This window comes from Temnothorax curvispinosus, unplaced genomic scaffold (genome assembly GCF_003070985.1).
Source record: "Temnothorax curvispinosus isolate PA1 unplaced genomic scaffold, ASM307098v1 QBEX01000836.1, whole genome shotgun sequence".
Taxonomy (NCBI): Eukaryota; Metazoa; Arthropoda; class Insecta; order Hymenoptera; family Formicidae; genus Temnothorax; species Temnothorax curvispinosus.
Window position 1 is genome coordinate 580 of NW_020210616.1, and position 17,303 is coordinate 17,882.

A 17,303-nucleotide genomic window follows, 5' to 3' on the forward strand; every position below is an offset into this window, starting at 1 on the left:
ATTTTCCACGCGAACCGAGGTCCACCCCTACCCACCCCTGCTTGCGGGGAAAGGGCGGTAGCCCCTCCCTCGCCTACATGTGTACTGTCTATGCATACATATCAGCAAATTACTTCCTTTAGCACTGACACAAACTGTAAATTTCTCAAACTTTTTTTGCTAATAACTTTTAAATAAGTAATAACCGACAATTAAGATGTAAGGAAAAATTACTCAAGATTATGTCCTCTAGACAACATATGTCAAGGCCATTAAAATCGGTGAGGTCGCCCTTAATCTCATTGCGGTTCAAGTTTTCAACTTCCACCGAGGTCTATCTCCACTCACCCCTGTTTGCGGTAGTCTCTTCTTCGCCTATATGTGTACTGTCCATACACGTATATCAATAAATTACTTCTCTTAACTCTGACACGAACTGTTATATTTCTTGAACTTTTTTTGTTCATAACTTTTAAATAAGCAATAAGCGACGAATAAGTTATAACGAAAAGTTACTCAGGGTCACAACATGTCAGGTCAAGGTCATCGGAGGTGCTTCTCCTAAAGTGAATAATTACCCAATATTCGCAGTAGCTACTCGGAAAATGTACACTGAATCCGTATTTCGTAATTTGCATTTACTGATAAAGCTGCAAAATGGAATTACAAAGGAGGATGTTAAAAAAGTCCGATTTTTGGCCCTCCAGCGAAACTTTAGTTGACCGTAAAAAATTGTTGTTTGGGATCCACAAGGGACCGTAAACAAGAAAACAATCTTACATCTTAGATATGCGGGGAACATTGATTTTACATCGAAATTCCTTGTGAAAACGAAATATTCGGATACTACGCTAAAATTTCTCATGAATTGGATGCATTGCGAAGGTGTTTTTATTATAATTGGTATCAAAAGGTTTTTGAAATCTCTGATCACGAATCTATTATCCAAATTAGCCCAGTAGCAGAGGAAAAAATAGTTCTTGCCCTGCAAAAGGTCGGGTAGTTCTGATTTTTGGATATGTTTTATATTTTGGGGTCCTAATGAAAAATCCAAGTTTTTGACCTTGGCGCACTTCCGCTCGCGCCGCCATCTTAAAAAAATGGAGCACAAAACCAGTTTTTTCGGAATATCTCCTTACCAGTAGGTATTTAGGCAAAAATAATTATTATCAATTTTATAAAAGATATAATTCCCTACAACTTTTGTCTGAAACATTTTTTCGTATATGCAATAGATAGCGAGTTACAGCACTGTAAAGTGGAACAAATTATTAAAAATTTCACAAAAGGCTCCTTTTTAAGCATATTTTATTATAATTATTGTTTATTAATTTCTATTAATATAAATTTATTATTATTATTAACAATAGTAATAGAACTCTAAGATTTAAAATCGATATAATGTGAGAATGCCGTCTAGTCCGAGCTTTTGGATCTAAGTAACGAAATAATTTTTTGTGTGAATTTTTAGTAGATATTATTTCCAACAAATACTGCGCGCCAACTGAATTGTCGATCTTGAAACACAGCATGCTTGTAGGAACAGTAAATTTACATATTTTTAAAACGATAATCGATTTAATTTTTGATGCTGATACGCATCGTATCTAACATCTCCTCCCTCCAAATATTACTGTAATGAATTTATTGCAAAAAATATCACCTCAACCAGGATTCAAACCTGAACCTCCCTCATACCGTGCGGGCGTTTCACCAATTCGATCACCGAGGCATGTGATAATTTTTCTCGCGAAATAATTTTTCGTGTAAATTTTTAATACTATTTCCAATAAATACTGCGCGCCAACTTAAACATATAAATTAATTATTATTTATTTATAATTAAATAAAATAAATTAAATTTATAATTAAATATACGTAAAATATTTTCAGCCTACGAATATGTTTAAAACGGAGCCTTTTGTGATATTTTTAATAATTTGCTCCACTTTACAGTGCTGTAGCTTTGTTTAAAGTTGAACGAAACAGAGAGAGAGAGAGAGAGAAATTGTGTAGAAGTAGCCATCTGTGGCATTTGTGTTGCGGTAGGTCAGGCCGCGCGTTCAGCGTAGGCCATGTATTACTACGCGCGCGAAACGCCGACTGCGTTGCGTCCCGGGCGAGAGAAGCGGCGAGCGTAGTGTTACACAGCGCGTGCGTGAGCATGTCAGGAGGGGCGCGCAACCCGGCGAGCGAGCATTCGTCTTCCGGCAGTCGTAGAGTAAAGTCGTGTTCGTCTACTAAGATCGGTTTTCGAGTACATTCTTTCGAGCGAATTAATATTCGAGATACGTAGTTGCGAAAGTCGTTCTGACTATAAGAACCTATTATCGGGGCGGTAGTGTATAATATTTCCGAACGCCCAACAAGAGATAGAAGGACGGTCGTTGCAGTATTCAACCATTGTGGACCGATTTGGAAACCCTCCCCGGCTTGAGTCAAGCAGCCATTGTGGAACGTTCTGGAAAGCCTTTCTGACACGAGGAAAGCAGCCATTGAGGAACATCGAGAGATCTGGTCTTGGCTTGGTCATTGCAATCTTTAATAATTAACTGAATGTCATATTTGAGGAGAGCTTCAATTATAAGGTAACCGGCTTTGGTCTATTTGAAAGAGGAAGTTAGACGCCCGTCTAACGTTACACGAAGGATCCCCGATACTTTCATAGTGACCATTCTCACTTGCATAAATCTCGAGAGCAAGTTAAGAGGGATACTTCCTCAATTATAGAAGAGCCGCGAACCTTTAATGTCGAGTCAATTACTAAAACTGAGCTCAGTCTAAATATATTCAATAATCTTTTCTTGCAGTTGCAATTATTTCAATAACAATTAAAGAATGTAAATTGCTAATTTTTGTGCGATTAATATTACGTGATAAACACGAGACCTTTAGATTATTCACTTGATTCCGTTCTTATACGTACGTGCTTCACACTTAAGACTCGTTTCTAATACTTGATCTGCGATAATATATATTAACCGTTTGCTTGCCGTTTTGAAAATATCTCCCAATAGATATTTACTTATATTCTTCACTTAATAACATTACGGTGCGTACATGCGTAACACTTACGATTCGTTTATAATAACTTTACTTGCGACAACATGTGTTAAACGTTTTCATGCGCTTTGATAATATCTCTCGATATTCTCGTGTCATTTGTTCCTTCCTTATCTAAATCAAGAGGCCAGGCTCGTGCACGGGCTCGTTCCTAACAAGCTTGCTATCCATTAGATATACAAAAAAATGTTTCAGACAAAAGTTGTAGGGAATTATATCTTCTACAAAATTGATAATAACTATTTTTGCCCAAATACCTACTGGTGAGGAGATATTCCGAAAAAACCGGTTTTGTGGTCCATTTTTTCAAGATAGCGGCGCGAGCGGAAGTGCGCCAAGGTCGAAAACTTGAATCTTTCATTAAGGCCCCAAAGTATAAAACATATCCAAAAATCAAAACTACCCGACCTTTTGCAGGGTAAACTTACCTAGCTACTGGGCTAAATAGCAAAATGTAGAAATGGCGAATAAAAAATGACATTCTTGACATGTAGTTTTGTACGTAAGATTGCATCATTCAAATATTTTATCAAAATGAGTCTGAGCGCGCTTTTTCAGACATGCTGATTACGAATCCATTAATTAAATGAAAAAAGAAAAGCTTATATAGTCTCATTTTTTCTCTAAAGTCTATAAACTCTCTAAAAGGGGTTATCAATTTCTATCTTTTTAGATAAAAATCGATAACCCCTTCATTATTAACAATTTTTATTAATTCTATTATATTCTTCAGTTTTTTCTACCCCTATTTCATATATAATTTTTTAAAATTTAGTTGATTAGTTCTTAAGTTATAGAAATTTTGGTAAGTTTGGCTGTTTTTTTAAACAGAAATCTGTAATCTCTTTATTATTAGCAATTTTGCATTTTTTAAATGCAATATTTCGACGTCTTAGAACATAAGAAACACATTGGCATCGAAAACTACGCAACCAGTTTTCGAAAAGATCGGTAACAAAAAATAGTACACTTTATAGCACTCCCCGGGAAATTCTACCCCTACTTCATATATAACTTTTTAAGATTCAATCAATTATTTCCCGAAAAATTGGAAAAATTAAAAAAACCGGTTTCCAAAAAAATCGGTAACAAAAACTGTACACATTATGGCACCCCCAGAAAATTCTACCCCTACTTCGCATACAATTCTTTAAGATTCGGTCAATTAATTCCCGAAAAATTGAAAAAATTTCGGTACTGGCTTCCAAAAATATCGGTAACCCCTTTTGGAGACTTTCTAGACTTTAGAAAGAAAATGAGACTATATAAGCTATCAAATGACAACTTGTTTATTACTTTACGATTATTATTTTAGAAAATATAACAAAAAAACTACACAACCGGTTTAAAAAAAATCGGTATTAAAAAATTAACCCCACCACCGCCATTCCCGGAAAATTCTACCCCTGTTTCATATATAATTCTTTAAAATTCGGTCTATTAACAAATGAGTAATTCGCGGAAAACGTTGCAAGAAAACGTTGCATCTGTGGCTGAATTTACCCCCCCTTACTGTCGACAAAGACGTAATTCTACGTCAAAATCTAACATGGCGGGTTCAAAATGGCCGACCCAAAATGTTTGTATTGCCAGAATAAAATTAGGTAATTCATTTATTTTATAGAGTACTTGACGTTCGACGCCTTCAATTATTATATGTAATAAAACTCATTATATGTAATAAAACTCAATAACAAAAACAATTTAAAAAATTTATCAACAGAAGCATTTCAAGTTAACACTTCAAGTTGCTCGGCCGCAGTGAGCAGCAGCATGTGGACAGTGACTATAGTCACTGTTCGGCCGCAGTAAGCAGCATGTGCGCAGTGACTATAGTCACTGCTCGGCCGCAGCGAGCAGTATAATAGACGTACTGAAAGGATTAATATCAATTATAATAAAAAAAAACCTTCGCAATGCATCCGATTCATGAAAAATTTTAGCGTGGTATCAGAATATTTGGTTTTCACAAAAAAATTCGATGTAAAATCAATGTTTCCCGCATTTCTAGGATGTAAAACTGTTTTCTCTTGTTCATGTGGGTCCCAAACAACAACTTTTTACGGTCAACTAAAGTTCCACAGGAGCCAAAATTCGGACTTTAACATCCTCCTTTCCATAGTAATCATATACCTATGAGCATTAGAGAGAGATAATCCTCATGCATTTATTCAAACAAACCACCAAAACCATTTTTCGTTAAATATTGCGATGGCCCTCGCGGGTGTTGACGCAATGTGATTTCTGCCCAGTGCTCTGAATGTCAACGTGAAGAAATTCAAGCAAGCGCGGGTAAACGGTGCACCCTGTGCCCTTTACCCATAAAACTGCTGGGCTGCTGCCCAATCCCAGGTCCTATCAGCTGGGTAACGGATGCAGCCGGTAGTACTGAACAGGGTAGCGTTTCGCGAAGCGAGCGCGGCGTGCTCGTGCGTGGGAGATGCCCAATACGAGCGGGGTATATGGCGCACCACGTGCCGTATATTCCTAAGGCGCGTCGACTGCTGCCGAATCCCGGATCTCCGGGCAACCGATGAGCGACGCGATAATAGCACGGGGCGACTTGTGCGATTACGTGGTAGCTGGGGGCATGGCACCAGCGACGGCGACTCGTCAAACGTGAGCTAAGATCGCTCGACACGAGTACTACGGGGGTAGGGAGCCCCGCCGGGAGGCTACCGGTGCCCTACCAGATGGTGTCGGACTCGTAGGGGCAGAGGATTCGCATAGCCGAGTGAGCGGCATGGAGGGCCTAGTGTGGGTCACGCTATGAAGCTCATGTTGCGCATTACCTATAATGGGGGTGCTATGGCACCCCAACCCTGTCAGTTGGGCTGATCTAATCCAAGTGGATCACGCCTGCTGCAGGAACCCTGCTACTTGGGGAACACCACAGGTACAATAGTGAGTCATGAGTGCGTTACGGGAAACCGTTTCCCTACGTTTGAAGGGTCGGCTTGTCCGGGAGTACGTAATCGTCAGGTATGGGCTCTGTAAGGGGGAAATCCCCGGTGTCGGCTCTGATTCTAGCGTGAAGGGAAGTATTGCTGACGTTGATCGCACTCCGACCACGGGGAGGATTCTGGGGGGGCTAACCGCCCCCCCCAGACCCCCCGGTGCGGTCGTATCTATGACTCTCATTATAGTAGCCAAATGCCTCGTCATCTAATTAGTGACGCGCATGAATGGATTAACGAGGTTTCCACTGTCTCTATCTACTATCTAGCGAAACCACTGCCAAGGGAACGGGCTTGGAAAAATTAGCGGGGAAAGAAGACCCTGTTGAGCTTGACTCTAGTCTGGCGAATTAACTGCTGCGCACGCAACATGTACATGATCGCAAGGTCGGTATAGAAAATGACCACAGACATCTATATATTACTGGGGTGCTAACTTCTTATGTATAAGGGTCTGATAATCCTTATGTACAAATGTATATAAAAGCATCCTTTCCGCGTATGCGCCTTGATGCGTATATATTGGGTTGGCCAATAAGTCCGTGCGGTTATTTATAAGTAACATTTATAAGTAAAAAACCGCACGGACTTATTGGCCAACCTATTACTATCCCAAGAAGCGCTAATGCGCGTATTGGGACCTGACATTTGTCGCCATGACATCTGGTGGTCAAAAGTAAAAGCACTCAGGGCTCACAGATCTCGTGGCATGTACAGGCTTGATGTGCGGTCATACTGGCTTTGCGTTGTATTTTTATTAATATGGATAAATTTTCTCCGCGTTGTAAATCTACGAGCAGAATTAAATGTTTAGGTCGCGGTTGTGGAAATAAGGTTGATATAATTTAAATGTTCGATTTCATCACTTTCCTAAGCCCAAAAAGTGCATCGTACATTTCAAAAATTATTTTGGCAATTTAGAGAAAATTGATTGTTTCAAAGCCTGGAAAAATGCATTGAAAATGGAGAAAATGACCCCTTATATAAGAGTGTGTTCACTGCATTTCAAGAAAGAGGATTATATACTGCTAGGTAAGTTAATTTGGTAAAAGTTTACAATAACTTACACAGCTCGGATTACTTTGACCTTGACATATGTTGTCAAGGACATAATACTGAGTAACTTTTCCTTATAACTTAATCGGCGGTCGCTTTTTATTAAAAAGTTATTAACAAAAAAAAGTTTGGCGACCTCACCGATTTCAATGACCTTGATATATGTTGTCAAGGTCATGACCCCGAGTGACCTTCAGAAGGTTTTAGCCGTTGCTCGTTATTTGTTAAAAAGTTATTAACAAAAAAAGTTTGGAAAATACGTAGGTTAGATGACGCGCTTTACAAGTATTTAACTGTTTAAAGCGCGTCACTAATCTACATAGGTTAGATGACGCGCTTTAACAGTATTTAATTGTTTAAAGCGCGTCAACTAACCCATGCGTAAACTATTTCAGGGCTACCGTACCTCTCCCGAAAGCAGGGGGGTGGGTGTGGGTGAACCTCGGTTCGCGTGAAAAGTATATGCGTGAAAAGTATATGCGTGAACTATTTCGAGGCTACCGCACCTCCCCCGAAAGCGGGGGGGTGTGGTTGAACCTCGGTTCGCGTGAAAAGTGTATGCGTGAACTATTTCGGAGCTACCGCACCTCCCCCGAAAGCAGGGGGGTGTGGGTGAACCTCGGTTCGCGTGAAAAGTGTATGCGTAAACTATTTCGACATATATATTAGTCATTTATGCCTTCCAATACTCAAAATAGCTGCTATATTTTTCAAACTTTTTTTGTTTATAACTTTTTAATAAGCAGCGACCGCCGACTAAGTTATAAGGAAAAGTTACTCAGTATTATGTCCTTGACAACATATGTCAAGGACATAATACTGTCAAGGTCAAAGTAATCCGAGCTGTGTAAGTTATTGTAAACTTTTACCGTTAATTTTTGACAGGAAAAATTAGTTTGAGATTTTGTTTAACCAAAAGCATGAATGTGTAAATAATACATTTTCAATAATAATTAACGGTGAATAATTTGATGATAGATGTTGCAAAAACGAGACGCTTGAAGAAAACTGCTGTGAGAAGTTTGTAAACACAGAGCTGTAAAGCTCACAACATCACTTCTCATGTTTTGTTCATTTATTTCACATTTAATTATATGTCCTGCTTTTAAAACTCTTTCGTCTTCAATAAACTTTCTCTGCGCAGGATTTGCACCAGCCCAATCACAAATATTTTCCATGGATATTGTTCGAAATTCCGTTATCACACTGCGCCATCCGATCAGATGGCAGCATCAATTGGATATCGACGGGCCCAATCGCCGGAAGTTGCCGCAACTTGCGTAAGCACGGGCGCGCTCATCGCCAACTTCTTCCTCGCGACACACAGAGTCGTACAAATGGCCGCGCAGTGATCAGACGTACGACGTGTACTCTGTGCATTTGATTTGTGAATACGAATTGAAATGCCTACCGCAGTGATTGAAGCTGCCGAGATACTTTACTAACGTCTAAAGAGACCGCTCGTCCAACTCTGGTACATCGACACGACGAATCAGGCTCACACGTGCGCGAGTGCCGACCGCCACGTGTCTCACCGGCTCACGGGCTAATCACCACGAGGAGGGCAATTAATATAATTGTCTCTCGTACTCACGGACAATCTAAAGACTTCTCATTTATTCACCGCTCATCGTTTCTCAGGTCAGATTGTACATTTTTAACGCATTAAAGACGGCTCAGACTGTGTTCTGAGTTACACATAAATTAAAGAAATAATTTGTTAACACCTTCCACGCGCGTCCTTCTCATCCCGCTTCTATCGCCGGGATTAATCAGCGATTTCGCGAACAGATATTAACATTTTAATAACAGACTATAACATAGCATTTGAAGCCCACCAAAACTGTGAGCTGATCGGCGCCATATTGGTTAAACCTCGCCTTCATGTCAGATCCCAATAACGTGCTTTTAATGCGTGTACAATTGAATTGCAATGGCTTCAAAACCACATTAAGGCTGCGTTCGAAAACGCTACCTGAGGGTAAACTCGAGTGAGTAGTGGTGGGGGTAGGGCGTATCCCGAGTGTAAGTAGTTTCCGAACGGCAAATAAGTAATAAGACATGGCGGACGAAAGGCAATCCCGAAAAAATATTATTGTATCTTGTGCATGACTGCTGGACAAGAAATAATCAGGATAGCTGTAGATAGTTTATATCCAGATAGTAATGATAAGCCGCTGAGTGCTTCTACAGCTTCTACTTCCTTTTAATAAAATTAATGATGCAATCACCAAATAGCGATGACATATTTTTTTATTTAAAATTGTTGTAATGCGGAAGCCGAGTTGGCCTCGTTGCGACACCGAGCTGCCAGCGCACGAGTTCCGGCTATTGCCAAATACACCTTCGGTGGCATTCCGGGCTTCACCAAGTCGCCAGGCTACTGACCTGAGCCCGGAAGCAAAAGCGCTGACAGCTGAGTCGACAGCGAGGAAGCGACTCCGCGCGATAAAAGGCCCGCCCTTCCGATAAGCGGCGGGCAGTCCAGATTCCGAGCACGTACCGCGTTAGTCTATTATTATTATTTCATATTATACACTTTGTTACACCCGCAAGTCAGGGTAGTGAAACTAAGGCCATTCAGTGTATTACATCAAATATCTACTTTATTAAAAACCACTGCTACACGAATCTCGCGAGTGTTGGTCTTTCTTCCACCCAGCGGATCCTACGAACGGTGCCGGCCCTGAGAACGACCTCACGGTGCGGCACGACAACAAAATTATTGGTTATTACTTTACAAAAGGAGTGTAAAATATATCGATTGCTTAAGCAACTGTTAAGATATATCTATTACGTAAAATAAATTATTAATTAATATAAATAATAGAAAAACATAATCGTAATTAGCGTCAAGATATTATTAAATGTAGATAAAATCTGATAATAAATTAGCGGTAGGCAATAGAATATAATTAACCCTAGAAAGACTTTCGGGTTTGAGAGATCCAGCCAAATTTTCGAGTAACTGGCATCGCGGGGTTATTGACATAATAAAGATGGCTCTATGGCGTAAAAAAAACTTTGGTCCTTTCCCTACCATTTGCCGCTAGGGGGACCCTGCGTAGTCGCTACGGAACAGTGCGAACATAAGTAGCATCGAGTCTCAAAAATCCAATTATGTACGACTCGGTTGAAATTCGAAAGTAAATATATGCCTCTTTTTTTGCTGGTTTGGTACAAAATGAGTAGTATTAAATAGGGCGGCAGTGTGGTCTAGTGGTAGAACGCCAGACTCGTAATCTGAGGAACCAGGTTCGAGTCCACTAGAGCCATGAAGCATGAAATGTTTTTCCGATAGCTGCGCCCCTCCGTGCAAGATAGGCTCTTGTGCGGAGAAAACTGGGCTCCGTCTTTCGAAAAGAAACGTTAAGTCGTTGGTCCAAAGGGTTAAAGTGAGAGGAAAAGGATAGTATTGGTAGTAGATTGCGAACCTTGCGAGGATATGCAATAAATTACGAATTTTACAGTAGTATTGAATAAATATTAAAGTTTTTGTTAGTTTTTTGATATTAACAATATTTATTGGTTTATAAGTATGACTTTGATATTAAAATGTTTGATAGAATGTGTGTAGTACACACACACGCGCGCGCGCGCGCACACGCGCACACAAATATCACCGCATAATGGACAACTTGGTACCCTACAACTTTTGTACAAAACATTTCTTCCGAAAACGTCATCTTTCCGAGATAATCCAGTGTCCCGATCTTTTTGTTACAGCCTTTATGCAAATGTCGGATCGTCCGATAGATGGCATCTGATGAGATCCGTTTCTCGTATTTGAAATATGACAAACAATAGTATAAGAACGGTATATAAATCAAGTGTTCGGTACACCTCATCGAATATCAGTTGTATCGGAGTCCACGCTTATACTTAATAAAGTGGCACACAATTTTGTATCGATATATTTATGGTTTTATAGCATTTTACATCCCTTCATGATTTTTAATTATATCTGAGCAGATCTGGATACATTCGGTAAATAATTACATCTTAGCAAATCAAATTATATCTAGTCAGATCTGCTTATATCTGTTCAGATCTGGCCAAATAGAGACAATTTGCAGATCAAATTATATCTGGCCAGATCTGATGAGCCAGATCTGGTCCATATCTCGACAGATCTAATTTTTTTTTCCCGGGAGATTAGATCAGAGCTCGGCACTCCGCCTAGCGCTATTCTTCTTACCTCGTCGTCCCGCGCGGTCTATGAGCCGCTGGAGGCTCAGGCGCGTATAATTTGTGAACAATAGCTTTTCATGTCACCCATGAGGTACTATTGTTGATAAGTTTTTTTCTTTTTAAGTGGTATCCCTAGTAGGCCTAATCCACTGATGACTGAAACGACCCTTTAACTAATTGAATAGAAGCAGAATTCAATAATTAATGAAATAAAGAATATTCAGGCTGAATTTCGGCATCTTTTACGGGCGAAAACGGGAACATCGATCTGCATATTGCATGTCGGTAATCGATTGACATCGGCAACAATTTTTCACTCCGTTTTAGGCGGCTTGCTACGTGCAATATGCAGATCAATGTTCCCGCTTTCGCTTGTAAAAGATCTCAAAATCCAACCTGAATTTTTTTTATTTCAATAATTATTGAATTCGGCTTCTATTCAATTAGTTATAGGGTCGTTTCATGCAGTGAATTAAGCCTACTAGGGATACCATTTCAAAAAAAGATGTGTCTGTTAGTAGGTGGCTGCGCGTAGAGATGTCGCAGTGCAGAGTGAAGTAACATGGCGGGCGAAGAGAAGACACGTTTGTTAGCGCTCGTCATAAGAAATTTATATTTTGTGCAAGTATAACGAAATAAAGCATATCAAGCATAAAATTGTTACGTAATTCCCGCACCCATCACAACCCGGGTGCGTACAAGTGGTCCTTCGAGCCGGATTCCGGTATAATTGGCCGGATGCGGCATAGCAACGTAACGTGCGTCGAACCGGCAGTGGAAAACGCACATAAGTATTTGCCGGCAACGCTGTCGAAATTATCTAGCAGAGGTAGTCCAGCGGGCAAGTACTGAAAGCATCGTGAGTCTCGGTTATTGCGATAGCCGATCGACTGCATCAAAAAGCATTGACGCCTGAAACAACGGCAAGCACGAGAGGATAGTCAGGCTGTCTCTCTCTCGTTTTCTCTCTCTCGTGTGGCGGGCCCAGCAACAAAGGGCGCCAACGGATACTCACTCGTGCGCAAGGCCGAGCCTGAGGAAGCGGATTGGCGCGCTTGCAGACGACACAAGGGACGTTTGCACGGCGGCGATCTCACCAGACACTCACTCGTGCGCAAGGCCGAGCCTGAGACAGCGGATTCGCGCGCTTGCAAGCAGCACAGGACGCTTGCACTGCGGCGATCTCACCATCACGTAGCCACGTGATAAGACACCGGCGGCGACACGAGCCCACCGGTATTCTGCGAGGATCGAGGTTAAGATCGACGAGGGTCAGCCGTGCTGTTACTACGAGTCGAGCACCATCGTTCCACAGACAGCTCTACGACTTGGCAACGAGGATCACAGCAGCATCCGAGCGTGCGCTAAGCGTATCGAGTATAGCAATCTAAGCATAACCTGTAAGTCCGTTCCGTTACTAAAGATCGTGTCAAGTTAGCGTAGCTTCACGATGGCAAACGAGCTAACCTCTCTTAGGCGTGCGCGAGGTACGTTTAAGTCCCGTCTTACGGGTTTCGAGACATTTCTTGAGGGCTTTCGCGCGTCGGGCAATCCGATCGAGACTCTTGAAGCAAGAATCGAATTTATACAAAGCTTATGGCCTAATTTTAACGACACTCAGAATAAAATCGAGGATTTGGACGACGCGGATGAAGAACGGTATATCATAGACGAACGGTATTGTTCTTTAATCGGTCGAGCACGAGCTCTTGTCAATCTTGAGCGAGCACAGCATCAACAAATCAATTACGCGGGTAATCAGCAGCACAACAATGCCCACCTCAACGGAGGTGCCGGCCACACGCAGGATCTCACGGTCAAATTGCCGACGATGAGTTTTCCGGTATTTGACGGGAATCCTGAGCAATGGCTCCAATTTCGCGACAGTTTTCAGGGGCTAATCGAAACAAACGTTAACCTATCAGATATTCAACGCATGTATTATCTGCGGTCGTCATTGAAAGGGCGTGCCGCGGAGGTCATTCAAGCACTCGAGTCTTCCGCAGCGAATTACGAAATTGCCTGGACGCTCTTGAAAAAGAGGTTCGAGGACAAAACCGCGATCGCAAGTCGTCACTTACAGTTACTACTCGACATTCCCGTGATACAGAAGGAATCTGGGGGGCAGTTACGAAAAACATTAGACAGTATGTTGCGACATATTCGTGCTATTGAGCAGCTCGGGGCTAATACCTGGGACGCAGTAGTAATTCATCTTTTAACCTCAAAGTTAGACAGCATGACGCGACGCGAATGGCGTGCGCATGCAAAGGAACGGGAAAATCTCACAGTCGGCACTTTGACAGATTTCCTCGAGGATCGATGCCTCATTCTCGAACCGGAGAATATAAAGCCAGAGGCGAATAAAACACAATCAGCAGCGCGATCGGAAGGGCGAGCGTCGTCCCAACCGAATAAAGCAACACAATCGAATTCTTTCGCGAATACAAGCGATGAGAAACAAGCGTCTCGCAAATGTGCGTATTGTAAAGAAGAATCGCACCTCATTTATTCATGCCACAAGTTCCGCGATTTAGGCGTACCGAAAAGACAAAGCGTAGTAAACGAGCTTAAACTTTGCCGTAATTGCTTGCGAAGCAATCATATCGCGGCGAATTGTATGTCGACTCATTGCAGAAAGTGCGAGGGTAAACATAACACGTTGTTACACCCTAACGATCAATCAGTAGAAGCGAACAATCAATCGAATAGTAGCAGCAATTCAGACACTAGCAAGGGCGTCGCTTTAACGTCGACAAGCATTCCAGAGCATTTCTCTCCTTACCGAGTCATATTGTCAACCGCAAGGGTTTGGATTCACGATAGGAGCGGAGCACGAGTCGAATGTAGAGTACTTTTAGACTCGGGTTCTCAGTTCAACTTTATAACGCGTGAGCTTTGCGAGCGTTTGAAGTTAAGTACGCATGAGCAGGATTTTTCAGTCAAAGGCATAGGTCCAGCTATAGATCTCCACGCATCAGCGGGTGCTGTTATACAATCTAAGCATACTGCATATAAAACTAAGCGTCAATTTTTGATTATTGAACGAATAACCGAGAACCTGCCCATAGCAGCAGTCGAAATCGGTCATCTCAAAATCCCTCCTAATATAAATCTCGCTGACAGCACGTTTCACCTTCCAGGTAGGGTTGACGTGATATTAGGAGCAAGCATATTTTGGGATCTTCTTTGCATTGGCCAGATAAAACTAGGTCGCAATCAACCAGTCCTCCAGAAGACGCATCTTGGATGGATAGCCGCTGGTGATATTACTCCAGTCACTCAATCGCCTGCATCAATCAGTTACATAACAGCAGACGCGGCACTTCAAAAGCAGGTCGAAAGGTTTTGGACGATAGAAGAGATCGACCGGGCGCCGGTGCGATCAAAGAGCGACGAATCGTGCGAACTCCACTTTCTGCAGACCTACAAACGGGACGCAAGTGGACGGTTTATAGTCAGTCTACCATTCAAAGGGGACCCCAGCGAGTTGGGCGAATCCCGTAGTACCGCGGTGAAGCGATTCTACAAAATCGAACAGAAGCTAGAACGCGATCCTGAGCTCAAGGCAGCTTACGTCAAGTTTATGCAGGATTACGAATCATTGGGTCACATGACCGTCGTAAACGATACAACAAGTAACACCTCGCCGGTGTATTACATCCCACATCATGCCGTAGTTACCCAAGTTAACGGGCAGAATAAGCTTCGGGTAGTCTTCAACGCTTCTGCCAAGACAACTTCAGGAAAGTCTCTTAATGACATTTTGCAAGTCGGACCCACGATCCAGCCAACGTTATTTGTAATCGTGCTGCGATTCCGACAACACCAATTCGTACTAACAGCTGACATCGTGAAGATGTACAGACAGGTCGAGATTATCGAGGAGCAGAGAAATTTGCAGCGAATCGTGTGGAGACCAGCCAGCAGTTTACCATTACTGGATTACTCAGTAAATACAGTTACATATGGCGAAGCAGCCTCAGCATTTTTAGCAATTCGATCTATGCAGCAAGCAGCTCATGATGCGAAACAATCTCATCCGATTGCGAGTAAAGTCATATTGGAGGATTTCTGCGTAGATGATCTCCTCACCGGCGACGATGACATAAACGCACTTCGATCCCTGAAGACAGATCTCATTGAAATATTGAGATCAGCAGGCTTCACGTTGGCCAAATGGAACTCTAACGAACCGACTCTCCTCTCATCCAGTGCAGACGAGATTCCGCAACTATTAAACATCGGAGACGAAGTGAAAACTCTCGGTCTTTCGTGGGCTTCCCGCAAGGACACACTACAATATCGAGTGACCTTCAGAAACACAGAGGGTCGCGTCACAAAGCGCAAAGTACTATCGGTCGCGTCTCAGATCTTCGATCCATTGGGATTAGTGGGGCCAGTCACTATAACTGCGAAGATCTTGCTCCAACGCATGTGGCAGTTAAATCTTACATGGGACGAATCACTTCCTAGCAGCCTACATTCTGAGTGGCTCAACTATCTCGAACAGCTTCCTGCAATCAACGACATCTCTATTCCGCGCGTGGTTGTCTGCGGAAACCCCGTGCGCATTGAACTTCATGGGTTCTCCGATGCATCGGAAGCAGCCTATGTGGCTTGCGTATACTTACGATCGATCGATACTCAAGGAAGGATTACAATTCGGCTATTATGCGCGAAGTCAAAGGTCGCGCCATTGAAAACAATCTGTGTTCCTCGACTGGAACTCCTCGCAGCTCTTCTGCTAGCAAAACTGGTTAAGCTAGTAATGGATACGCTATCATTAAGCATTCAAGCTCGCTTTTATTGGTGCAATTCAGAAATTGTTCTAGCATGGATATACGGCGAACCTTATCAACGCAAAACCTTCGTTGCCAATCGGATCACGGAGATCCATCAATTAACAGAAAAGGAAATGTGGCATCATGTAAAATCAGAGGACAATCCAGCGGACGTTATCTCCAGAGGGGTGAACCCAAATCAACTAAAGCATCTCCGTCTCTGGTGGGAAGGACCTGAGTGGTTGTACGATCCTGCGGAGCATCTTCACGAAACGATTCCCCCGGTAATCGGCGAGATTCCGGAGACCAAAGCATCCAGCACCACGTTCACGCAAATCTTCGAAGATAACGATATACTCAGTCGGTTTTCATCTCTTTCTAGACTGAAGCGAGTTATTGCATATTGCTTACGTTGGAAAGAACCAATTAAATCAAGTACTACGCGACAGATACGACCATTGAGCGTCAACGAACTGGATCAAGCGATGCGGCTGATCATTAAGTTGGTACAAGCACATTGTTTTCCACGTGAAATCCACGATCTAAATATCGAGCAACGTGTTCGACATGACAGTCGTTTACTGACACTGCATCCCTTTCTGGACAAGGAAGGAATCATCCGAGTGGGAGGACGATTGAGGAACGCACAAATCGAGTATTCGCGTCAGCACCCAATTGTCTTGCCTTCTAATCATCACGTCACCCATCTTATCATTCGCGATGAGCACTGTAGAAATTTGCATCTCGGTGCACAGGCTTTACTTTCTACATTACAAGAATCTTATTGGATCTTATCTGCTAGGTCAACTATCAGAAAGATTTTGCATAAATGTATTATTTGCTTCAGAGCCAGACCGTATGCTGCACGACACCTTATGGGTGAGTTACCGGCACATCGTGTAACGTATACTCGCGCGTTTGTGAACGTAGGCGTTGATTACGGCGGCCCGTTCAGCTTAAAACTTTCGCGTAACAAAACTTGTAAAGCGTACGTCTGTGTTTTCGTGTGTATGTCTACCAAAGCAATACATATCGAATTAGTTTCCGATTTAAGCACTCCGGCATTTCTTAATGCACTTAAGCGATTTATTGCGCGGCGCGGCAAGTGTGCGTATATTTATTCCGACAACGGTAGTAATTTTAAGGGCGCTAAAAACGAGTTAGCGGAGTTTTACGATCTAATCACGACGTTCGATCATCAAGAGGTTATCGAGCGACATTGTTCAGATCACGCCATACAGTGGCATTTCATTCCTCCATACTCTCCCCATAT

The 17,303-nt window shown here is 42.3% G+C and overlaps 1 protein-coding gene across 1 annotated transcript; it reads left to right on the plus strand.

The window, feature by feature from the left end:
• Positions 1–12,696: 12,696 nt before the first annotated feature.
• Positions 12,697–16,909, plus strand: LOC112458507 (the record flags this gene model as incomplete). Its single annotated transcript, XM_025022191.1, has 2 exons — positions 12,697–16,536; positions 16,878–16,909. Coding segments are annotated over exons 1-2 (3,872 nt in total), but the record flags the coding sequence as incomplete, so codon positions are not given.
• Between the last annotated feature and the right edge of the window lie 394 nt (positions 16,910–17,303).